This window comes from Podarcis muralis, chromosome Z, assembly GCF_964188315.1.
Source record: "Podarcis muralis chromosome Z, rPodMur119.hap1.1, whole genome shotgun sequence".
Lineage (NCBI taxonomy): Eukaryota > Metazoa > Chordata > Lepidosauria > Squamata > Lacertidae > Podarcis > Podarcis muralis.
The window spans coordinates 9954137-9978511 of NC_135673.1; the positions used below are offsets into that span (position 1 = coordinate 9954137).

At 44.7% G+C, this 24375-nt stretch overlaps 2 protein-coding genes across 14 annotated transcripts in view; one reads left to right on the forward strand and one right to left on the reverse strand.

Moving 5' to 3' along the window:
- Positions 1-1684: 1684 nt before the first annotated feature.
- On the forward strand, positions 1685-9657 carry LOC114589405 (uncharacterized). The gene is made up of 5 exons (XM_028715772.2): positions 1685-1811; positions 3272-4161; positions 5051-5645; positions 6357-7244; positions 8095-9657. Exons 1-5 carry the CDS (start codon positions 1685-1687, stop codon positions 8895-8897), a joined length of 3303 nt encoding a protein of 1100 aa, XP_028571605.2. The 3' UTR covers positions 8898-9657.
- A 2830-nt stretch (positions 9658-12487) lies between these two features.
- Positions 12488-24375, reverse strand: part of KCNT1 (potassium sodium-activated channel subfamily T member 1) — a 197830-nt gene continuing 185942 nt past the window's right edge. For 6 of the 13 annotated variants that reach the window (XM_028715150.2, XM_028715145.2, XM_028715147.2 and 3 more), the window contains 4 exons: positions 23854-24160; positions 17847-17909; positions 13509-13593; positions 12488-12939 (listed from right to left, as the gene is read on the reverse strand). In XM_028715150.2, the coding sequence (XP_028570983.2) occupies positions 12819-12939; positions 13509-13593; positions 17847-17909; positions 23854-24160 (576 nt within the window). In that variant the 3' untranslated portion in view covers positions 12488-12818. Of the gene's footprint in view, positions 12940-13504; positions 13594-17846; positions 17910-23853; positions 24161-24375 lie in introns of those variants that run through there. The other 7 variants (XM_028715153.2, XM_028715152.2, XM_028715149.2 and 4 more) reach the window with 3 other exon arrangements.

Below are 24375 nucleotides of genomic sequence, written 5' to 3' on the forward strand. Positions count from 1 at the left end.
GAGTTTTAATCCAAGATAAAGCTCTAAAAATGCATGTATATAAGTGGGTGACATGATTCTTGAGAGACAATTGACTACACCATGACAGGGATGGGCAACCACACCTAGGAAGGGCTGTGGCCTTGTAGGAAAAGCCAATCAGGAGCCACAACCAATGGTGGGTGAAACCAGAACATAAAAGTGGGAGGAGTCTTGAGCACTGCAAGAATGCATTACTATTTTTTTCTTCCTCTCTCTGTGACACCCCAGCCCTTCTTTACCTCCCTCGTACACACATGAACCAGAAGCGTATGTAATTATCATAGTGGGTGACCCGGGGAGCAAGAGTGGGGGACCAGCAGCGTGCAAAGAGCCAGATGATACTGAAGGCAACATTGTCCTGATGGAAACACTGACCTCAGCAGAGGCCAGGGTGCCTTGGATAACTCCACACAGGTCTTAGGCCAAATACTACTGTTCATAAGAGCAGAGCTCAGATGTTGCTTCAGCACCAGTTACTTTTGGACTGAGCTTTATACAGGAGCCAAGGCCCTGTCTCAGTAGGTTGTTCCCCTTTCACTGAGAGGGGCCTCTTCATTTAACGGGGGGCAGTGTCTTCCAATAGACATTTACTTCAATAGAGTGGTATAGATTCCAATTGCACTGGAGCTTCTGAGATGCAATCCCCAATGTGATGCCTTTGAAACTGGGGTTCTGGCTCCATAACTCCTTCAAGTATGTTAGATGCTTTTGGGGGTGACCCTGAGGACAATCCTTCCCCCCACTCTGGTCTCATTCTTTGAAGAAGGAGAAGTCAAGCCCAACAAACATTAAATTAGGGGTGCATATGTGGTCTACGCATTTGTAAGAATGAGATGGTAGGCCTCTTGAGGTGGCATAATGGACTGTACCACTTCAGGCTACAGGTGAGGGCAAGTCATTTGTGAATGTAAAAAAATAAATCCCTGTAAGTAAAAAAATTCCAGCATGCCAGGGAGCAAAGTTTTGATCCAGCCCATTTCCCTGCTGTGTTTTATATGTAGGGAAGTTTTCCTGCATAATACTGTCTTGCAAAAATGAGATTCCCCACAGCTGAAGTCATATAATCCAACCTACTTTGATTTGGCTCCTTGTGTATGTAGACTGAGTTTAAGATGGCACCAGTCTGAGGGATGAGTTGTGCTTTTCCATACTGATATTTAGACCTGGGACATTATTTTTCAACTCCTGCTGGGAGACTACTGCTTGTTGAGGTCAGAAGTCCAAGGTCACAGAAAGCAGTGGTGGCTAGTGTCCACTGGGACTGGTGGGGCAGGGGCAGGAGGTGGGCAAACCAACAGTTCTTTATTCTTTCTTTGGTGATCGCTCGTAGCCAAGTAAGATTGTCTTCCATTAACATGGAGCCAACTAATTCTGGTTTTGCTCCCATACTCCTCCCCACTGCATTCTACAAGGGCAACACTGAGACTAAGTAGGAGGAAGCTAGCAGGTTGTTCTACCCCCTGGGCTGGGCTGAAAGCTGGCTGAGGGCTAAGGCTGGTGTGGGGAGCTCCCCATTCACTCCAAAGGAGCAGCCTCCATGGACAAAAAGAGTCTACTTTGCAGCTCCTCCTTATTGCAGCATCATCACTCCTGGGAACCAAAGGGACTCTCTGAAGGGACTCCAAGAGAGATTTGAGTTTCCTCTGCTTTGTACTGAACAGGTATGGTGGTGTTTGGTGCATTGCAGCTGCTGCTGCTTTCCAAGGAAGTTGCCCTGCACTGTCCTCCCCGGTGTCAGTCCTGCTCTGTATATGCAGCAAAATGTGAGCAAGTCTCAGCACTCTCAGAAGGTGAGTCTGCCCCACTCAAACCCACGCTTCCGCTTCCTCCTCCCCATCACTTCCTGTAACTGTCTCAGTGGATAAGTCAGGGACGGGGAAATTTTTTTAGCACGTGGGACATGTTTCCTTCTGGGCAGCCTTCTGAGGACTACATGCCAGTTGTGAGCACAGCCAGATGCAAAAGTGGGCAGAGCAATGCATTTAACTTTTACCTTTGTACAGTAGGCAAGTTTCTACACACACTCATGTGCCTCTCCAAAGCCTCTGTCCAGGCAAAGAAGAAGCAATATCAGAGTTAGAGGATGTTCCAGCCATTCGAGGAAAGTGTGAAGCAAGGCTAGTGTGGGGTGTGGCTTGGGAAGAAGAGAGAGTGTGGCCTGGGGAGAGTTCCAAAGGACAAGTAGAGAGGCCTGGAGGGCTACATTTGCCCTCCAGGCCTGAGGCTCCCCACCAGTGGGCTAAGCAGTTCTGCAATGCACTAACTATCATTATCTGGGGCTGCCACGTGTCTGGATTTTCCTGGACATTACTGGGATTTCAAAAGCAGAATTGACGTCTGGGGGGAAATTCCGAAATGTGGTTCTTTGTCCTGGATCTTAGGCAAGTCAATTGGGGAAAAAAATGCATTTGTTGGTGTTTTTGAAAAGAAAAAAAAAAAGGAAAAAAATTCAACCACTTTTAGGGTGTCCTGATTTCTACTTTTTGAAATATGGCAACAGTGGTGCCTAAGCATGGGCAGATCAGTCTATTTGGGGGCTGTGTCAATTCCACTTTTGTTTACTCATAAGTCTGCTCTGACTAATTTCTGTATCAAACTACATTTAAAATAAACATTTTCTCTCAAGATGCACATTTTAAGAGTATTTTGCTACAATACATTTTATTGGTGGTGGTTGGACTTCAAAAACTATTACCATGAGGTCCAGTGTGGCACAATGGCTGGAGCATTGGATTAGGAATAGGGAAGCCTAGATTCAAGTTGCCATTCAGCCATTGTGATCCCTGGTGACTATGTGCCAGCCACACCTCACAGTGTCGTTATGAGGATAAAATGGGTGAGGGAGGAAATAATGATATAGACATAGATATCTCAGGGCTCAGGAACCTGGGGCACTCTAACTCCCATCAGCCCAAGCCAGCATGGCCAATGACCAAGGGTGATGGGATATGTAGTTTGGCCAGATTTGGAGAGCCACAGTTGCCTGCCTCTTATGTAGATAATCCTGAGAGAAAGAGCAGAATGCAAATGTAATAAAACAAAACAAAACAAAAGAGAAGCACCATTGCACATAGGCTTTTTCTGCATGGTGTATGCAAACTGCAGAGTCCTGCTTCCCTCAGTGCAGAATGTGAGTTACCATATCCTGTGTATTTCCAGTAAGAAGTTGTAAGTCCAAATGTTGCTTTGCCTTGTAGTTTTCTGTCTAAGTGTCTCCCCACCCTCCCCCACCCCTCCCCCCTGTATTCAGTCTTAGTAGGTTTGTCAAGTTACACAGAGAAGATACACCTACGTCATGGGAACCTTAGTGAGATTCCTCCACTGTCCTTCACAAAATTCTCCAACCTCCAGTTCCTGTCAATCACTGGATTCCTAGTTTCATCCCTGACCAACCTCACCTTTTCCACAATTCATGCCAGCCGCCTGAGGGTATTGAATCTCAGCAACAACCACCTCCTTAGTTGCATGGTTCAGCCAATGGCTTTCTCAGGTCTTCTGCTCCTGGATGAATTGATTCTGACCAACAATAGTTTGGACATATTGAGAAGGTCATGGTTCTCAGAGATGCCAATACTCAGCAAACTCTTCCTTGGGGCCAACAGAATTGCATACCTTCCTCCAAGAACATTTGAAAACCTGGCCAAGCTGGATGAACTGGTTGTGTCTTCTAATTTGATCCAGTATCTTCCAATGGACACTTTCTATGGATTGCCTTTGTTGACCAAACTGGACTTATCAAGCAACAAAATCATGTTCATCAACCATGAGGTTTTTCAGCCTTTGCAAACACTCAAACATCTTCTACTGTTCCAAAACAGGTTGAGTGTCTTGCCCATCCTTCCAGGTTCTGTAAACTTCTTATTTCTTCACAAAAACCCATGGGAGTGCAATTGCCAACTGGCAAGATCTATGGAGCCACTGATGGCCAAAATCCAGTATCTCGATGATATTGTTTGTGATAGACCCCCCAACTTTGCAGGACACCAAGTGATGAGCATCAGGCCTGGAGATTGTGTCTCTCTGCCTCCCTCTCCATCCCCAACCACACACCTCCTGCCATCAGCTTTACTGAACCTCAGCTTTTTTTATGGCTTTCTAGGTAAATGCTATTTAAGCACATGTTTGAAAGCTGGACCTTTTGTTAATCAAAACGCTTTGAATTGATTAACTTAGTCAGTTAGTCACTTAAATGCTGCAGTCTCACCAATAACAGTAGCAGAATCACTATTCCTGTAACCATCGTTTTATGACTAAACTATTTTTACAATATTTGCTAAACAGTGTTGGATAGTTTTTTCTTTAAATGTACCGTAGTTGAACTGTACAAAGGACATAATGCAGAAGAACGTAAACAAAGCTAATGCACACCCTGCCTTACAGTTATTTACAGCTTCAGATTTCAAAATGTAGTTGCATTCCAAATATTGCCTGCACCCAGCTTCAAAACAAATAGGCACCTTTTCTGTAATTGGAAGGAGGACAAGTCCGTCACCCCACCCCACCCCACCGGGACATTTTCCCTTCTTTTCCTTCTGCTTTGATGCTCTTGCATCAGATAGGAACATAAGAAACTGCCTTAATGCCAACTCAGGCTGTTGCTCCATCTAGGGCAGTATTGTCAACACTGACTGGCAGTGGCTCTCCAGGGTTTCAGACAGGGAGTATCTCCCAGCCCTACCTGGAGAAGCCAGGAACTGAACCTGGAACCATCTGCATGCAAAGCAGATGCTCTGCTACTGAGCTACAGACCACTCCCAAGAGCTGGGATTTCATACTTTGCACAATGGCCAAGTCCTTGTGCTTTGTTTCTTTCCTGATGGGTGGGAGGGCACCCTGAGAGCTGGATGAAATCTGCTTGCAGGCTGTATGAAGCCACAGGCGAGGGCTTCCCAACCCCTGGTCCAGACAATACTGAGCTTGATGGAAAGATAGCCTGACCTTGTCTAGGGCAACTCCCTTCCCAATGCATGCCACTGTAAGCTGCTTGGAGGAACCCTGGGATGCAAATAGAATAAAGCAGACAAAATAAATTGCTGACCATTCATCTCTACCATGCTTTATCTCCATGGGTGCAGGAGGACTCCTCGTTGGTTTAATTCCAGGCCTGGTCATCTGTTGCTGCATTCCCAACTATTGTAACTGCACCCCCTTTGCAAAGCAGACTGAAGACAAACCACCGTCCCAAAAGAAATCGACCAAAATGTCCTCAAGCAAACAGAGGACCTCAAACATGGACCCACTGAAACCTTCCAGTTTTCCCATCATGGAGAATGCTGCAAGCCATTCGGAAGGGGTCAACATTGCTAGAGGGCCATTCTGTGGCTGCTTCTGTGGAACCTGTAGAGCACAAGATTTGGGACAGGCCAAATCTTTCCTCAAGAGGCCGGTGGTTGCCTTTTTATCGACGGATCCTGTGGGTAAAACCGTTGTGACTCTCCATGAGAAAGGAGACAACCTATCTTGCTGCCTGGCACACAGAGGATGTATCAACAGGGTGAATGACGCCTCTAGATCTACCAGAGCCCATGGCAGTCAGGAGCAATCATTTGCAAAGAGGGGTGCAGGATCCTGCTGCCCGTGCATCCAGCATGCAACTTTACATCAGATGGAGTGGAAGAAACATGGTGAGTGACCAACACGGAACAGAGAAACCACCCAAGACTTGTAAGCATTTGATTATACTACGGATTCCTCCACACTATACATTTTAAAGCACATGGTTTCTCCTAAAGAATCCAGGGAACTGATGTTTACCCCCCACAGGGCTATATTTCCCAACAACCTACAGTTCCTAGGATTCTTTTTGGGGGGGGGGCGGGGAGCCATGTGTTTTAAATGTATGGTGTGGAAATGACTTGTATCTTCACCAGCAGATTTTCCTGGATGAAACAAGCTGAATAAATAAATCAGATTCATGTAGTTCAGGGTTTGGTGACTTTGTGTCTGTCAAGGTTACTTTAAATTGGGGGCAATCAGTCAAGGGTCTGCATGCTGGTGGTGGGTGTGGTCCAAAGCCATTGATGGGCAGAGCAAGAGCCAAAAATCTGTGGAACTTCCCTTTGTCCAGCTTTCCCCCTTCTCTTTCTCTCTGCTACTCCCTTCTCTCCCTCTTCTTCACTGTCATGGAGAGAGAAATAGACAGAGAGACAGACAGAGAGACAGAGAGACAGACAGACAGAGTTAGATAGAAATGCGGCTGAGGGCCTCTGCTTAATGGAGCACTCCAAATAAATTTCCCAAGTTAATTTTTATTGATGCATGTGTGCATTCCATGTGTCACCTGTATTTGTGATGTAGGATTTGTGTTTTCTCTCTCTGGCTTTTCATGTTTTCAGAGTTGAGGGAAGGAGTCAATCACCAGTTGGATGGACAGATATCACACCCAGAGACTCAGCTTGGTGGTGTTCAGGACTCCGAAGCTCTGGTCCATATAGATTTTCCAGATGGAAGTGCCCTCAAGAGGGAGAGAGACTCTTCCATGTTTTACAAGACCCCTTCCGAGAGAAAAGAGTTGGCTCAGAGTGGATTGAACTCTACTACCCATAGTTGGCTGGCAACAAAGAAGAAGAACATGTCAATGTCTGGAAGACCTAGTCATCACTACCAGGGTGGTAATGGCACATCTCGTAGATGCAGAAAAGCCTCTGGAGAGAAACTGTATGGAGAACGCTTCACAGAGGGAAGCCATTCTAAGCACCCAACCAGAAATGGACAGTCATCTTGGAAGACTGATATTTATTCCAAAGGCTATTCCTCCTTGCCAAGCAAGGGCAGAATAAAACAGCAGAGGAATCAACCAGGTGATCTGCACACCCCTCCATACTGTGGCATGACTTCCACTTCTTGCCTTTCCAATGTGCCCAGCCAGTCAGAGGATTACAGCCCCAGGTCTCCAAAGGATGCATGTACTGAAATGCTGTCCATCACACAATATTCTGAGGAAGGAGGGAGCAACTCCCAATGCTTGGATACTACAACACAGGCCAGAACAAGAGTTCTTGAACATAGAAAACCTGGGATCCAGCAACAAGGCCCAGACATTTCTTTGTCAAGGAATGTACCCACCACCAAAAGAATGTGGAAACATAGAAGCGATAGAGAGGAACCCAACCAGTATTGGATAGCTCAGAGGGGGCACACTCAACAGAGCACCACCCCTAGGACCTCCAGAAGGCTAGATAAAGCCACCCAATGGTCTTCCACTGACAAAGCCCACCTGAAAGGTAACATTGAGCATACATTATCATTTTTTAAGTGGGGCAGTTTAGCAGCAGCATGGAGAAAATCAGGGAGCACATGTCCACTGACCACAACAACAGCCCTGGCTCATCCTCCTTTGATAATGTCTGGTTAAAATAAGATGCATTATGTGGCATCATTATGCAATGTCACTACAACATGTACCCCCCACCCTTTTTACCAGACCTATGACTAGAGAAGGAAGAGATAAGGGAGGTGTTTTCAGGGGCCACAACACATTCTCCATATTGAGATGCATCTGAATATTTATTTGATTAATTATTTGATTATGGCTGGATGGCTGGATAGACAAATTCATGGAGAATAAGGCTTTCAGTGGCTACTAGCCTCAATGGCTATGCTCTGCCTCAGCAGCTGGAGGCAACAATGCATCTGAATACCAGTTGCTGGAAACCACGAAGGGGGAGTGTGCTTTTGTGCCCAGGTCCTGCTTCTGGGCTTCCTACAGACATCTGGTTGGCCACTGAGGGAACAAGATGCTGGACCCAGATGGGCCATTGGCCTGAGCCAGCCGGCTCTTATGGTGTTCTTACATTCATCTCCATCACCAGCCTTTACTTCCTAAGTACAGAAGGAGAACTGAGATTATGAGCCCCATTCCCACCCCACCATTGGCCTTGTACTCAAGACCAATGGCCATTTGGCTCTTGCTCTCCAAAAAGAAGAGGAGCTTAGGGTTTAATTTCCTAATTAAATGTGATTGGGAGGCGGGAGCAGGAGATTGTGTGCATCTCTTTATCAGTTGGAAAACTTGGAACATCATAAACAAATGAAAGAAACATACAATCCCTAATTTTGTGTTTCATCCTGCAGAACATGAAGCAGCCCTTGGTCTGCACCACAATGCTGAGAGGTCGAAGTTGGAAGACGTCTGGCAACCAATCTCTTTATCAGCCCTTCACCCTTCCTGTGGAATTCCTCATCATGGGCAGAGGGAAGGTGATTTAGAGACTCCTTCTCCTCTGGCTCACACAACAGCACTTGCCACTGTCTTCCCGCCGACTAAGAACACCATGCAATTGATTCTAAAAGGTCAGGATAGGAGCCTGGGGGTTGTGGGGACATTAGAAGCTAAGATGGTGGTTGACCACAGAGTGGACATGTACCCTCCAAGGGGTGTGAGCCTCAGAACCTTGAGTGAAGAAATCCTGGATGCAGAAGCACCTTTAGAGTCTTTTGCCATTGGCACTGCCAATCCATGTTTTGCAGAAGGTAAAGAGGATGGTGTTGGCTCATCTTCCAAAGCAACGGATCTGAATTCCTGCTATGACACTCCTATCGGCCTCCTCTTCACGATAGATGAGAATCTGTGGCTGCTGGAGCTTCCTACGTCTGATAAGAGCTGCAGCAACATGATTTATTCAGGCTTTCAAGGGGGTGGATATGAAGAGGCCGAAACTGTCACATCAAGCTGCCCTTTGGTTCAGAAAATGTGCCAGATCAATTTCCCCCTTCTGGCTGAAGAGGAAAACACAAGCTTGCCAGGTGAGCATACGGAGGCTGACTCAGCTGATATGAGGGAAGACTATGTGGTTGCCTATGAAAGCCCTTCAGGAAATGTTGGGGAGCAAGAAGGCTGCTTAAAGACTGAACTTGATGCCAAGTCTAAGAAGTAGCCCAGTGGGTTCCCCCACCCACTCACTTGCTACCAAAGTAAAACTTTGTCGAAGGTGATGAGGCTGCAATCTCTTCCCTCAGTGGAAGTTGGTTCCATTTTTCAAAAAGGAATGGATGAATGCGTCAATTTCACTGTGCTCAGTTTCTCATTCCACCAACACTCGGTATTTTAAGCTCACATTTATGACACTGCAATTTAGAGTTCAAAACATCCCTCAAAAATTTGAACATTTTTTTTATTTTATTGCCATCATTATTTTTTTTGTCCAAATAAAATAATAAATAAAAACCCAACCATCTCTACAGTCTGAAAAAGTTCTTCAAGATCAAAGTTTTCTGTTTGTGATATAGGGGTATAAATTGATAAACGCTCCTTATATAAATCATCACCCTCCCATATATTTGGAAACAATACAGATAACTTGCAACTTAGGCACATTTAATTTGTGAACATTCAGCTTTAAACACTTGGCAATTAAAAAAATAAGATAAATTAAGACGGGGGTGGAAAGGGGGCAGGTGTAATGGTGGGGGGGATGTCAGTAATCCTACCTGCCATTGAACCCAATGTATTTCGACTATATGCAATTTTGGCTTTAGGCACAATCCCTGGAACATAACCCCAGCATAAGTGGAGAGTCCCCTGTATATAATTTCATAAACAGAACAAAATTGCTCATATCATTAAAATGATACCCAAGTAAGCCAAGAATACATTTCCTTGACAGAACATTTTGTAGATAAATATTCTTCCTTTTTATGAATGTCCGCTGGCAGGACAGTTACAAAAATAAAATATTTATTTTACATGTGTCTTCTGATTGAAAGTAATAGAAAAATTAAACATTTGTATTCAGTAGTCCATCAGCCATTGCTAAATACATTGTTTTTCTTTGAATGTCTCAGTAGATGTAAATTTACACTTTAGAAGTAATCTATGAATTTTTTTAAAGGTGAGATGTGTTAAGCAAGTAATGTTTCATATAAAGATCGATAGGAAAAAATGAAACCACCATAATGCCATCACTCTAATTTTAGATGCTGCTTCATCAAATTTGGGCAAGGAATAGGGGCAATGAATTTCTTTTCTGTTAAGTCATGTTGGTCCTTTAGAATGAGAAAACAAACAAAATCAGGGAGGGATGGGCAAATCTACTAATTTTGGTTTCTCTCAGTTTCCCATTTTTCAGTCTTCAGTTCTCTACATTTTTGCCTCAATTTGTCCATTATTATTATTTTAAATCCTCATGAAAATTCATCAACTTTATGCTGTGAATTTTTCCAAATAGATTGCCCTTAATTCCCTTTAACATAATGCATTTTCCTGTTTTTTTTAGTAACATAGGTATTTTTAATGCACATTTTATCCTATCAGCAAGGCATTCTGTATGCCTTGCTTGGCTGTAGCAAGTGCATTGCAAAATCCAGAGGTGTGCAAATGTTGAAAGATTGCTCCAGTTTGATTCATATATTGTTTAATTAGGTAGGCTCCCCTTTAAATGTGTACTGAACTAAATTTCTCCCCCCACAAGTAGCTGCTGGATCTGGTCCCCCAAAGGAACTTTCTCTGGCCCTGCATGGGTCCTATCAGATTTTAGTCATGGTGTGACAGAGTACAGTCTCTCTAGTTTCACTCATGAGGAAAAGAAAATGCTACCAAGTTAGAACCAAATGGAATATTCCACTGTTGCAACATTACATCTCTCCTTTGGCTTTTTGCAGACTCTGATGATGTTGAGGCACTTACACTGAAAAATAGGGGATGAAAAATCTGTAGTGCCCCAGATGTTGTTGCATGCCATCGGCCTCAGCCACCATGGCCAGTATTCAGATAAAGTCCATTCGGTTCCTAAATTGGCATATTGGCAATAACCACAATATGAGTTTTCTAATAAGGAGGGCTTTAGGGATGCAAGTGGCGATATGGTCTAAACCAGAGAGCCTAGGACTTGCTGATCAGAAGGTCGGCGGTTTGAATCCCCATGACGGGGTGACGTCAAAGTGCAAGTAGATAAATAGGTACCGCTCCGGCGGGAAGTGTTAATTCTTAAAGGTACATCATTAATTTCGTTAAACATGAAAATACGGTCTCTCTCATTTACAGAAATTGTAGCCACCTGTGTTAGAATCTATACTGCCTCTCTGTATAAAAAGGAACTTTGGCCAGTGATTGGATTAACTGAATTTATTTTGTTCCATGTTTCCGTCATACAAGAATATGGTATATAAACTTGTTTAATTTGTATGTTGTGTTACTTGGTTTGTATAAGGATTATGTTATATCATGTTTGTTTAATTTAGAGTATGCATGGCTGACGAAGCCCGGTTGGGCGAAACAAGGTATTATCCCGGAATCCTTGTCACCATATTGTGGTTATTGCCAATATGCCAGTTTAGGAACTGAATGGACTTTATCTCCTGACCATCCATTGGACTCTTGATATGTTCTGTTTGCATGATGTGTTGGTCTATGGAATTGCACCTTGTGAGATATCATATGTTGAATTGTGTTTGAAATAGAAGTTACATAGTCAAAAACAGCCTGTTACATTGTGTGTGTTGTTACCAGGATTGTATTTACGTAACCTAAAGTTTAGTAGTGTTTTGCCTGAAGCCAAACCAGAGCAAAGTCACTGTTTCCTGACGCCTCACTGGTGACTTGTGTGTAATTATTTTCTTTAAAACCACCACCACCACTCAGGCCATGAAGAGGTAGAGGCAGTGGAAAAGATGAACAGCAGATATTCATTCTTAGACCCTTACACACACACACACACACACACACACACACACACACACACACCACGCCAAGTACCACTTTTGAGTCTGGCAAGTTTACTGGCAAACTTCCATCTCCTCTCAGATAAATGCCTCTAAATTATATCACGAATGGTCACCAGTTCATCACTTGCAAGCAGATAAAGAAAATGTGGACCTCTAGACACTGTCAGACTCCAACTCCCAACATCATGGGCTGCTATCCATGCTGCCTGGAGCTGATGGAAGCCAAAAAGCATCTGAAGGCCCACAGTCTCCCCATCCCTGGTTTATGGGATGGGAATAGACACATGTTTTGTAATGGAGAGGTGCGTTCCTAACTCAAGGAAGATAACTCAATAAGATACTTAGTCAAGGCCCCTTGCAGCTTGACAGCGCTCATCCAACAATGAAGTTGTCCCTTCTGTAAACAATTCTACCCAAATGGACATCTTGAGTCTCCAGCAAATGGTTACAGCCAATTCTCATGACAGTTATGACCACTCTAATGTGATTCCTTGTGTTTACCAGATTTCCTCTTATAGGACATGGCAACACATGTCTAGAGGATAAAGATACCTAGCAAATCATAAGTAACCACCACTGGAATGCTTCATTGTTTTCGGTTTTGAAGCTCTTTTGCTTTGTACACAATGTGGCCTTGCTTCTGGACTGGAGGGTGGCTGAAACACCTGGTGCAACAATCACCTGTGGAAACCCTCCAGTCTTTGACAATGAAGATAGATTTGGTACATTTTAAAAAACCCATCCCACCTTCCCTCTCCCAAAAAAAGCATTTTAAAAAGAAATGATTAAAACTGAGACTTGTACGAATCATCCATGTCTTCGATTGGACCATGTTTCCTTTAATTCTGAAACTCTCAGGACCTTCCATTGGAAACTTTCCTGGGGGAGACACAAAGCCAGGTTGGGGAGGGGGGAGGGAATGTGACTTTTTCTCAGTGCCCTGTGGGTCACTCGGTAAGCTGGTCGGGATCCCCAACCAAGCGGTTGTCTTTGTCTTTTCGATGAGGAGCTCATCTTCAATCCCTGCAGAAAACTGTCCATCCCCTTCAGCAAAGTTCATCCATTAAGTTCTGTTATAGTTCCATGCATGGACAAGAGGGGGAGGCAATAGTGTCCGTGCAAAAGGAGGGAGGTTCTCACAGCTGCGTCTCATCTCTCGTTTCGGGGCTACAGGGGTCCAGCTTGTTACTGCAGCTGCTCTTTCGACTGTGGGTCTCATTTTCGACATGAGCTAAGGGATCGGGTCGTATTAAATACCTAGGCAGAAATGATTACGCATTGCTGTTATGTTATTGTATTTCTTGTCCCCCCACCCTTCCTCTCTTGCGAACCCACGGCGGGTAACAATAACAACACACCATGAAAGCAAAAGCAAAACCACAACTACATTGGGTTGTATTTAACACAGTGCTATGTAGCGTTTTGCGTGAGCAAAACAACTCTCCTCTTCCCTTTGCACCCCCTAAATTTGGGGATAGGGTGTGTGGGAGGAAAGGAGGGGAGGAGAGTCCTGTTGGGGAAATGGAGTTATTTTTCTAGCTGAATACCACCCAAAATATTGTAAATGAAGCAGTAAGATGGATAGCAATAAATTATCCAACTAAAGGCCTGGAAGAACAAATAAGCCTTACCATGTTGCCAGAATAACCTCAAAAGGGTTGGAGTTTCAGAACTGGGGTGCCACCACTGAGAAGGCCCTGCTTCTTCCGGTGGCCCTACCCAGCCGTTTTACCCACATAGAACTCCTGGAGCCAGATATGAAAGGTGTTCTATCTATTCAACCTACACCATCAATGGTTTCAGTCAACCACATCAAAGGTACTTACACAATGTCGTTGAGTTCCAGGCGTGTGTCTGGAGGAGGGTTGATGAGAACATAGGACAACGTGTTCTGATGGTCATTCATTTCGTCTGCAAGAAATACGAGGAGGACTGGTAAAACAGCAAATCCTTTAGTAAAGAATGGCAAACCTTTGAGCCCTTTGGAGTGTTTGAATCACAACTACAAGGGGGGGGGATTCTGACCTACTCACCCGCCATAGTATTTTGAGGCATGCAGGTTTCCAGCATGCAATAATGGCCATTATTATCATCCCAGGAACAGTTCTGGGGCTGACTTTAGCTCAGGTGTGGTGAACCTCAGGACCAGGGCACAAATGTAGTGCTCCAAATCACTTGACCTGACCCTCATAATTCTTCCCAGACCACATACCCCTCTCCTCATGCAGCCCCTCACTGGCCCCTGGGGTGTTTTTTCCTGGCTGGGATGTGTCCTTTGATAATACCTCTTGCTTGCTTGGAGGGAGGACAGTGAGTGTAGAAATTATCCGCCTGTACGGAAGCCAAAATTTGCATTCACTGCTTCACTCACTTTTGTGCCTGTCCCTTCTCACCACTGACATGCAGCCTCTGGAAAGTTTCCCAGGAAACAATGCAGCTCTTGGGCTGAAAAATGCCCCCCCCCACCTTCTAAACTAGGCTAGAGGTGTAATAGCAGATCTCTAGCAACTTCCCTTCTCCACTGGCCACAGGCCTTGCCTTGCATGCCGCTCACTTGAGTGTCCTTTGCCTGGCTAGATTTGCCTGGCGGGAGGATTGAGATGGATGGGTGAGTGTGAAGAAAGTGAACTTTATATTATTTCCTCCACCCACATTTGCCCCTGATCCCACCCACCATGGGCACGTGGTCCTCAGAAGGCTGCTCCCAAAAGAATGCGGCCTCTGGTCTTGAAAACAAAACACGTTCTCCACCTCTGCTCTGGTTTAAAACACCAAGCACAGCCCCACTCAGGCTGACGAAACATGGCTTTATGCAGAAGCATCTTTTCCCCTTGGAAGTGGGTATGCTTGGCTTTGTGCAAGCCATCTGAGAAACCTGGCATTCCACAAAGGACCTGCTTGTTCCACAACGACAGAAGCATGCATGAAAAACAGGGTGATGGAAAGGAGGGCTACACGTCGGAGGGGCAGGCCATGGGAGCATGCTCAGAAATGGTTAAAAGTTGGTTGCTTGTCAGATGGATGAATCTGGGTCATATGAATTCCTTTCAGGCAGAGCCTGTCTGCGAAATGTTATTTCTTAAAAAAAGTGTGTGCTGATTCATTTGGGTGATGGAGACATTTCCCCACCAACTTCAGCCAGCCCTCCAGCTGCTGGACTTCTTGGTTACACCCACCCCAGGGGACAGCCCTGTCTATCAGCTTCCACCTCCTTAGTCTCAACATTGCCCATGGACAGCTTGGCAGAGAAGAGAATGGGGACAAACCAGAATGAGTTGGCGCCACCTGCTGTTGGCCTCCTTGCCTTCGGTTGCACCAGGCCTAATGGATGGCAGCCCCCAAATGACTCTGAGCATCTCTGTGTGTCCCCTATCCCCATCTGTTCTCTGCAGAAATTCATTGTATGAATGCCTGGAACACCTTTTGACACACACAACTGTGACACTTTCTGAAGGCATCCCTCCAAGAAAGGCTCCTCCATTCACTGCGCTGGCAGGACCAGTTCTATTAGAGCCAAGTGGCAAAGGGAGGTGCATAAGGTGGGCGGTGGCGGTGGTGGAATTGGAGGCTATGGTCAAGGCCAGATAGTAAATCTCTGTGGGTCTGATGGAGCTGCTGGCTTGCACTGGCTACCCCAGCTCCAGACATTCCCTGGGAATCTGAGTGTTGTCCATTTATAGATATGGATAGAAGGATCTCTAAATTCAGGGAAATTACTCAAGTCAAGCAAAGAGAAGAAAAAGAGAAAAGCCTTGATTTTAGCCATTCATCTGGATATTTAATTTGTTCCCCTGGTGACCTTGCGAAAGCACAAGTTTGTTGTGTCTCATATGCTGGCGAAGTCTTTAATTGGAGAAGGGCTACACATGTACCCATGCGGTTGTCTAATACCCTCCTCTCTCTCTTAGCTCCAGTCACATATATGCAAAATGTTGGATATTACTGCCTTACATCATAGAGCTTTGTAAGCAAAATTGCAATGACTTACATTTTTAATGAACACACAAAAGTGCATACATAGTTTTATTTTCACTTTTAACCAATCAATATTCATTGATGTTTTAAGAATGTTTTTGTGCTTATATTATTCTCATATGTTGTATTCCACCTTTAATTTAAAAAAGTACAGATTATAAACAAACAAATATTTTTTATTTTGGTGAGGTAAGGGATTGACACTCTGAAAACTGAACTCACTGTTGGCATATAGTATTTGCTTAGCTTCCTCTGCTCTGACTCCTGAAACCCACCCAGGCACTTTCAAGCCTAGAAACTTGATTTGGAGCAGAGATTCTCGAGGATGCCAAATTATGTGCAACTTGTGGGACTGTATCAAACATACATGCATAGTCCTATTAATATCCACGAAGACTCCTTTGAGGCCAGGGATGTGGGTGCTCCAACCCTCCAGAAGTTGTTGGACTCCAGTTCCCATCATCCCGGCTGGGAGTGATGGGAGCTGGAGTCCAAGTGCAACCAAGCTGGGAATCTTATCCTAGCTGCATCTATAACTATTCACATTGTACTTGAAATGGTGGGTTTGACAGGACCTTGGTTTCTTCATTTTGGTACTGCCAGAGTGTGACCCTGAAAATGAGGAACATTATGAGAAAAGCCAGCTCAACAAGCACAGGATGATGAGATGAGAGCCAATGGGATTCTGAGGAACAATAACATGCATATGTGAACCAGCCTATACAGTGAGGAAGTCCATCCTAATGCCCAGCTCAGATTTCTCTCTCTGCAGTTTGATCCATCATTCTTCGCCTAGAACCCAGCAGAAGGTGCAATAGAAAGGACCACAGCATTGGGCAAGTGTTGGGAACTACAACTCCCATCAGCCTCTGCAAGCATGGCCAATGGCCAGGGATGATGAGAACTACAGTTCAGTAACATCTGGAGGGCCAAAGTTTAGGGCCATGTCCTAACGCCATTATGTTCACTGTGTGATCTCTGGGTGGGTAGGATCACCCTTGTGGCATTTTTCATCCATAAGTTCAGTTTTCTACAGTTCCGCATCAATCAGTGATTTCTTTGTTAAGTCCTCATGGAAATCCATCAACATTCCCAGTTTTTGTGCACAAGTTTCCCAAAGTTTTGCAAAGCAAATTTCCTTACTTTAATGTGTTTCTGTGTGAACTTCACTTATATTTGCATATCCATGCACACTTTATCCCAGTATACGCATTTTTTACACATTAAATGGCTGGAGAACTGTGTAACAAAATTAAGAGATGTGTTGAGTTCCAAAGGATGGCTGTAATTTAGTTCACATATTGATTCAGAAATTAGGTACAGCCACCTTTAAAGGCAATATGGATCAAGATTCTCTCCAATCCTTAGTTGAGACTTGGAAGACTATGAGAAAGAACTCTTGCATCCTCAGTCTATTTTGGCATCTATGACCACCTCCATATGACCTATTTATTGATCATAGGAACATAGGAAGCTGCCTTACACCAAGTCAGACCATTGGTCCATCCAATTCAGTACTGCTTAACCTGACAAGCAGTACTTTAAGGCAGGAGTCTCTCTCTTAGCCCAACCTGGAGATTCTGCCAGATTGAACCTGGGACCTTCTGCATGCAAGGAATGTCTTCTACCCCTGAGCAATGACTCTTCCCAATAATCCAATTCTGATTTGTTCTGATTTGTTCGTGGGGAGGTTATATGGCATTGCATCAAACAAAGGTCATTCCACATTTTCCAGCCCATTTCTCCAATAAGTTTGATCTTGGAAGCGGGTGGGAGTGGGCTTGATGCTACAAATCAACTTTGCCGCAAGCTGAGTTTTCTGATACGTGATAGTCACTATCCGAAATAGTGACAGTTTGAAAGCTCCTGATGAATTATTAGGATTTAAAAGGTCACCCCCCCATACAACTGACATCATTTGGAATGTGGTAATGTGGAATGGGGGTGTATTTTTGAAGAGCAACAATGCATTGGCCATTTACCACATCCTCCTAAAAGGCCACTGAATTTTTGGTGGGTGTTTTGGGAAATTTCCCTGAACTTCCCAATTGATGTGATGATGCAAAATGGCCACCTCTGTGCCACCCCCCCCCCATGAGATGCATTTAACTTGAGCCTCTGTATGGCATGTTCTCAGTCATGCAGTTTAACCACGAGTCAAGCCTGACTCTCAGGGAAAAGAGATTTACCTTGCAAATATCCAAGGTTTACACGATTCATCACATCACAGGCTGTTAAATTTGCTACATCCTCTACAGAACACACAGAGAAGGAAAAACAACGATAACAAAAAAGAAAAGGCACAGACATAAACAGAGAGAAAGAGAAGAAAGAGAAAGATCAGCGAGCAGCGATTTAGAAAGTACTTAAGAGACCAGCATTGGTGATTATATGGGCAGGAATGTAGTAAAAATATATATACACACAAAATAAATAAACAAAATAAAATAAGAAGGAAGCCGGACTTAGGTGTTCTGTTCATGGCATTGTGCAGACTTCAGACACCAGCGGGTGATATGGAGTGAGGATGCATTCAGAGAACCATTGAAATGATCAGTGATGTTGGTCTTAGATGCCCATCCCTCACCCACTAGGCAGTTCTTTAGGAGAGTATGGCAGAGTCTCTATAGCAGAAACGGGCAATTTGCAGCCCTTGAACTGATTTAATACAGCCCTCAGGTAATTTCAAAACCCCTCTGCCAGTGATTGCTTCAGACATCTGGCAGGAGGAATCTGCCTCTTCCCCAGCGCAGCACACAGCGGGAAGGAGGTAAAAAATAGAGGGAGGGAAAGAAGGGGAAAAGAAAAGAGTGAGAAGGAAGTGGTGGCAAGAGAGAGAAGGAGGAGTGTTTGTGTCAGAAAGAGATAAAACAGTGTGTAAAAAGAGGACGAGAAAGCGCGCGCTCACACACACACACACACAGAGAGAGAGAGAGAGAGAGAGAGAGAGAGAGAGAGAGAGAGAGACTAAGAAACAGAAGTGGTGTCTGAATGAGAAGGAAGTGGTGGAAAGAGGGCCTCAGGAAAGGAGTAGGAAGAGAAGGGGAGTCAGAGAGAAAATTGGGTGTCAGAGAGAGAGAGAGAGAGAGAGAGAGAGAGAGAGAGAGAAGGGGGCAGGCAGAGAGAGAGAGGGGGGAGAAAACTGGCATAGGAAAGACACTGAGAAGGGAGTGTCTGAGAGAGGAGAGAAGGGGAATTCAGAAAGAGAGGGAGAGAGGGGTGGTAGAAGGAGACAGAGAAGGGAGTGTGGTACATACTCAAATTCGAGCTGGGCCAAGCTAAAATTGGGCTTTGGCCCAGCTCAAATTTGGGGAAATTCATTCAAAGTGGAAGAGGGAGGGAGAGGAGGAGGGGAGGGGTAAAAGGGGCAGGGTGGTCTGTCTATTTTGGGTTTTGGCTGTACCTGTCGACACTTTTGGTCCATCCACCATTGCCACTCAATGCCCCCCATAACCCTGCAGTAATGCTGCTGTTGATGGAAATCTGCCCACTCCAGTCAGGCCAGTTCTCAGAACCCCCCCCCCCCCCAGACACCCTAGATAGAGGGAAAGATTTTGACTCTTGCTATTTTTTCACTCAGCTCCTGTAATCTTGGTTCAAATCTACCACTGCATTTGCTGAGAGCCATCCTCCTCTGTGTCTGCCGATGTGCTCCCTAGTTCACAGTCAATATAACACACATTCCCTTTAGGCTAATCTTCTAGAACAAGCTCTTCTCAAATGGCAGAGATGCACAGACCTTGCCAATACCTAAATTTGCATCCCCCCCATTCCACCAAAATATTTGAATGTCTCCTCATAGGAAAGCCCTGGTATGAGCCTTACTCTCCCCTACGTCTACTCAAGTAAGTGAGGACGTGTGTGTATGGGAGCCCTAAAAAGAAATAGCAGCCTACAACCCTCTGAAAAAAATATGTTGGTTATAGCTCCATATCACTTTAACCAGTGCAGTGTCCCCACAATGAATCCAGGGAATTGTAAGTTTGTGAAGTTTGAGAATTTTGGGCAAGTTAGGGATGGGGAACCTGTGGTCCTCCCAATGCTGTTGAACTCCAGCTCCCTCCAGTATCAACAATAGTCAGGGATGATGGGAGTTGGAGTCCAGTGACATCTGGAGGGCTACAGATCCGCCCCTGAAAAGTGCTTCTTAAGAATCTAGTTTCTTTCCAAAAATAAAAGTCATTGTGGATTGATTCTGTATTACCTCACAGCGTGTCCATTTGAAAACAGATGTAAGGTGGTCCCAGCAATTGGGGTGATGGCATATCCAAAGCATGGTGGGTGGGTGTATACAAAGATTGTGACCACCACTTTCTTCTTCATTCACCTGATAATCATGGATAATCTAATGAAGGGGGAGGTTTTCCAAATTTATATCAAGGAGCCTTTGTGGATGGCACCATCTAGTATCAAACTAGATTGAATGCAGAATGTTGAGGATGAGCATGAATGATTCCATATTGAGAAAAGCTACATTTTTGTGCAAAAAATGGGTGTACATTGTGTCTCGGTCTTTTCCTCTTTTGGCTCTGTTCCTTTAACAGTTGCTGAATTTGGGGGGTGGGGATTTGGTGGCCATCTGTGGACACAGCCAAACAGTGCAGTCTCTGGGCGATGTGAACTTGTTACTCGCTACTAAGAAAGGAAAATCACATGCATTCACTCATTTAAATATTTCAGGATGGACTTGCATGTCTCTTTCAAAGCCCCATTGAATCAGTTCACACATTACCCTCTTTAATTGGGGGGAGGGCGCACATACAGAGAAGCCTCCCTGAACCTGTAGTAGCCTCTGGTTCTGACAGCCACTACAAGCAGCTGCAGCTGTAAATCCACCTCCCAGCTTTTGCCTCGTCCCCTGCTCCTAGTAAGAAAGCTGAACGTTCCTGTCCGCTCCACCTTGTAGCAACACCTCACTTTTTAGTGCCAGAAAAATAAACAAGGAAATTGCTGCATCAGCATTTTCATTGCTTATTATCTTATTTCTGACAGTGACTACTCTTGCCTGCAATCTGAAGGGGGAAGAGGAGGAAAGTAAATTCCTTTTTTCCATTTCTCAAAAAAGGAAAAAGGAAAAAAGAGGAACATCTGTGCAGGTGAGTAGATAGAGTACCTCTTCTGTGCAAGATTATATTATATATATATATATATATATATATATATATATATATATATATATTGGTGTGTGTGCAATATTTATAAAATATTTTTATCACACTGGGGAAAGAGCCCCATAGGCAGAACCTCTCCAGCTGTAGCCATTTGTAGGGATTATTATTACTATTATGATTTATTGAATTTATACACCGCCCTATACCCTGAGGTCTCAGGGCAGTTCACAGATCAAAATATAAAACCACAAAATATATAATCAGAAACAACAACCCAATACCGCCCCAAAATACCCCACATTTTAAAAGGGTACAGGGTTTGTCAAGCCAGCAGTCATCACTACAGGCTCAGGGAGGCTCTGATATATTGGGTACTCCCTCACTAAATGATGCTTGGAAAGTAAGAGAATAGCCATCTACTGCTTCTTTCCATTTCATTGTTAGCCTGTTGCATTCCAGGCTTTTGGGGGGAGTGGGGGTGGGGGGTGTCAGTGGCAAGAAAATGCAACTCCAAAGCCTGGCTGCCTAGCATGGACAGACAAAATGCTACTGAGTCTTTTAAGTCCTCCTATTCCTTTAATCAGACACCCCTCCCTTTTATTAGTTTCTTTGAATAATAATAATTAATAGTGCTCTTTAAATTAATGAAAAGGGGGGAACAATTAGGGGAAATAAGCCATCAAAGCTTTGTCCCACCCATTACAGAAACTGAAATTGAGACAATTAAGAGAAGCAATTCCAAGGGCAATCTACAAGTTCTTTGTCATGAATCCTGTGCCTACACTCATCAGGAAACAATACAGCAATGTAGATATACAAGGAGGAAACTTTTAATTAACATTGCTGGAGACCTTTATCAACTGGGATGATGGTGAGGCAACCATTCCAGGAGGACCTTGCTACAGATGAGGCTATTACTGGATAAGGGACACAGGCGGCGCTGTGGTCTAAACCACTAAGCCTCTTGGGCTTGCCGATCAGAAGGTCAGCGGTTCAAATCCATGTGATATAGTGAGCTCCCATTGCTCTGTCCCAGCTTCTGCCAACCTAGCAGTGTGAAAGCATGCCAGTGCAAGTAGATAAACAGGTAGCGCTGTGGTGGGAAGGTGAACAGCATTTCCATACGCTCTGGCACTTGTCATGGTCCTCCGTGCACCAGTAGCGGGTTAGTCATGCTGGCCACATGACCCAGAAAAATGTCTACGGACAAATGCCAGCTTCCTCAGCCTGAAGTGAGATGAGCGCCATACGCCATAGTTGCCTTTGCCTGGCCTTAACCATCCAGGGGCCCTTTACCTTTTATTACTGGATAATGCAGGGCTCTGAGAAGTAGTGGTGCTGAAACTTGGTTTTAATTCCCCTACCAGTTTACTCATAGGAGAAGGAGTGCAGCAGCCACAGCACTAAAGAGTGCTAATGTTGACGTAACCTTTTTTCTATTTGGCTTAAGGATGTGCAAAAAGACCCCTGTAGGTTTCTGGACCTCATTGAATCAAATCTTCACGAGAGGAAGATTCAATTCTTTTGAAACACTCTTCATTCCTTTGAATACATTGGGCATGAGGGGAATCAACATTGACACTTTGATTTGCCTCAGTTGCTTGAGATGCTTAACCGCAAAGCACCACACACCAGCCCTCAAAACTACCAATTTTGGTTTGGAAGGTCTGGCTGTGTTTTTGGCAAAATGAATGAATAAATAAATCCTGCTTGCAAACAGGTGCAGGGAGCCATTTCCTAGGCATAAGAAGGTTTAGTAAGGTATCGTGTATAAGAAGAGCAAATGGCCAACAGCACAGGATGGCAAAAAATAAATATAGAAAGAAAGGAAAAGGAAAGAAGCAAGAAAGTTGTGTGTGTTTTAATTGTAAGAGTCTTCTTCTTTTCAATATATAGTCAATTAAAAAAACATTCCATTTTGTATGGATTTCTTGGGCTTGGATGGAGTTGCCATTGGCAGGCGTGTCATTGTTTTTTTCTGAGAGAGGAAGGGCCTAAGGCTGTGGAAAGGTTGGTGTTGTGCAAACAGACCAGAAAGAGTGAAGAAGAAGAAGAAGAAGAAGAAGAAGAAGAAGAAGAAGAAGAAGAAGAAGAAGAAGAAGAAGAAGAAGAGTTTGGATTTGATATCCCGCTTTATCACTACCCTAAGGAGTCTCAAAGCGGCTAACATTCTCCTTTCCCTTCCTCCCCCACAACAAACACTCTGTGAGGTGAGTGGGGCTGAGAGACTTCAAAGAAGTGTGACTAGCCCAAGGTCACCCAGCAGCTGCATGTGGAGGAGCGGGGAAGCGAACCTGATTCACCAGATTACGAGACTACGGCTCTTAACCACTACACCACACTGGCTCTCACAGTGTGAGAGTGGTGGATTGGGTCCGCTGGTCTGTTTGCTTCTTGCCATCTTGCCTCCTCCCTCCTGGTAATCATCACTGACCTATCTGCCAAAGAGCTAGGGTAGCAGCTCTGTCCCACTCAGAAAGTCGCTTCTGATTTCCAGTCCTAACTCTGAGACAGCCTCATTAACCCCTCCATTCTTATGTCATGTTGATCTCATCGCTCTCTTTAAGGCTTGGTTTCCTGAAGGCAAGGAACCCTGTGACAGTCCCCCCTCCCCTCGCCTGATGAAAAAGGTGGCTGATGGCAGAATAAAACGACCATGGTATTTGCATGTCAACAGCAGTGGTTGCATGATGGTCTGGTTTTGACTCACCGCCATCTCCTTTTATGTATTATTTCATAGAATCATAAGAGTTAGACCTAAGGGATCCTCCAGTCCAACCCTCTACAATGCAGGAATCACAGCTACATAACAACATAGGAACAGCCTGTGGCCCACCTAATCCTGCACCCTGTTTTTGCAGTTATCAACCCAATGCTTGTTGGAAACCTGGAAGCAGCACCTGATCAGTAGAGCACTCTCCCGCACTGTGGCTCCAGAAACTATTTATGAGTGGATTTACAGTTTCCCTGCCTTCCACCACAGAACTCAAGGCAGCGTCTGTGGGGCACATTGGGCTGAATGTTACATCGTTACATGAAGAGGCGCTGATTGGAGATGCCACGAATGAAGGGGGCCACTACTTACCGTACCCTGTTGTGGGCAAGCCCAGATGTTTCATCCGGTTCTTCACCAGCTCTGAAAGCTCCTGCCGCTCTGACCGCCGGTAGAGGCTCAGCCTCTGCTGGTTGATCCACTCAGCTGTTTTGGGTGTGTGTTTGCTTGCTCCTTTTCGACTCAACCGGCGGGCCCACTGCATGCTCTTGCGCCGTAGCAAAGGATGCTCCGATTGGTCAGTTGGGCACGAGTTCCGGTGATGAGGGGTTTTGGTGTTCCAGTGGTCCTTCACCTCTTTTGTATCCTCACAGTCTTCCACATTGATTGAGATCTGTGACTGGGAACACCAGTAGGCCATGAGGGAAAGCAAAATATGGCTTTTGGTCCCCTGATGGGCCACTGATGTCATTCCATGGAATCATAAGAAAAGAAAGCTTTCATTTCCCCAAAACTAAAAGCAAACTTTTATTGGGAATAGATCATAGTTCGGTGGCATGACCCATTCTTTAATACTGGGGTGAGGAACTTTTTAAGTAGTAGTAGTAGTAGTAG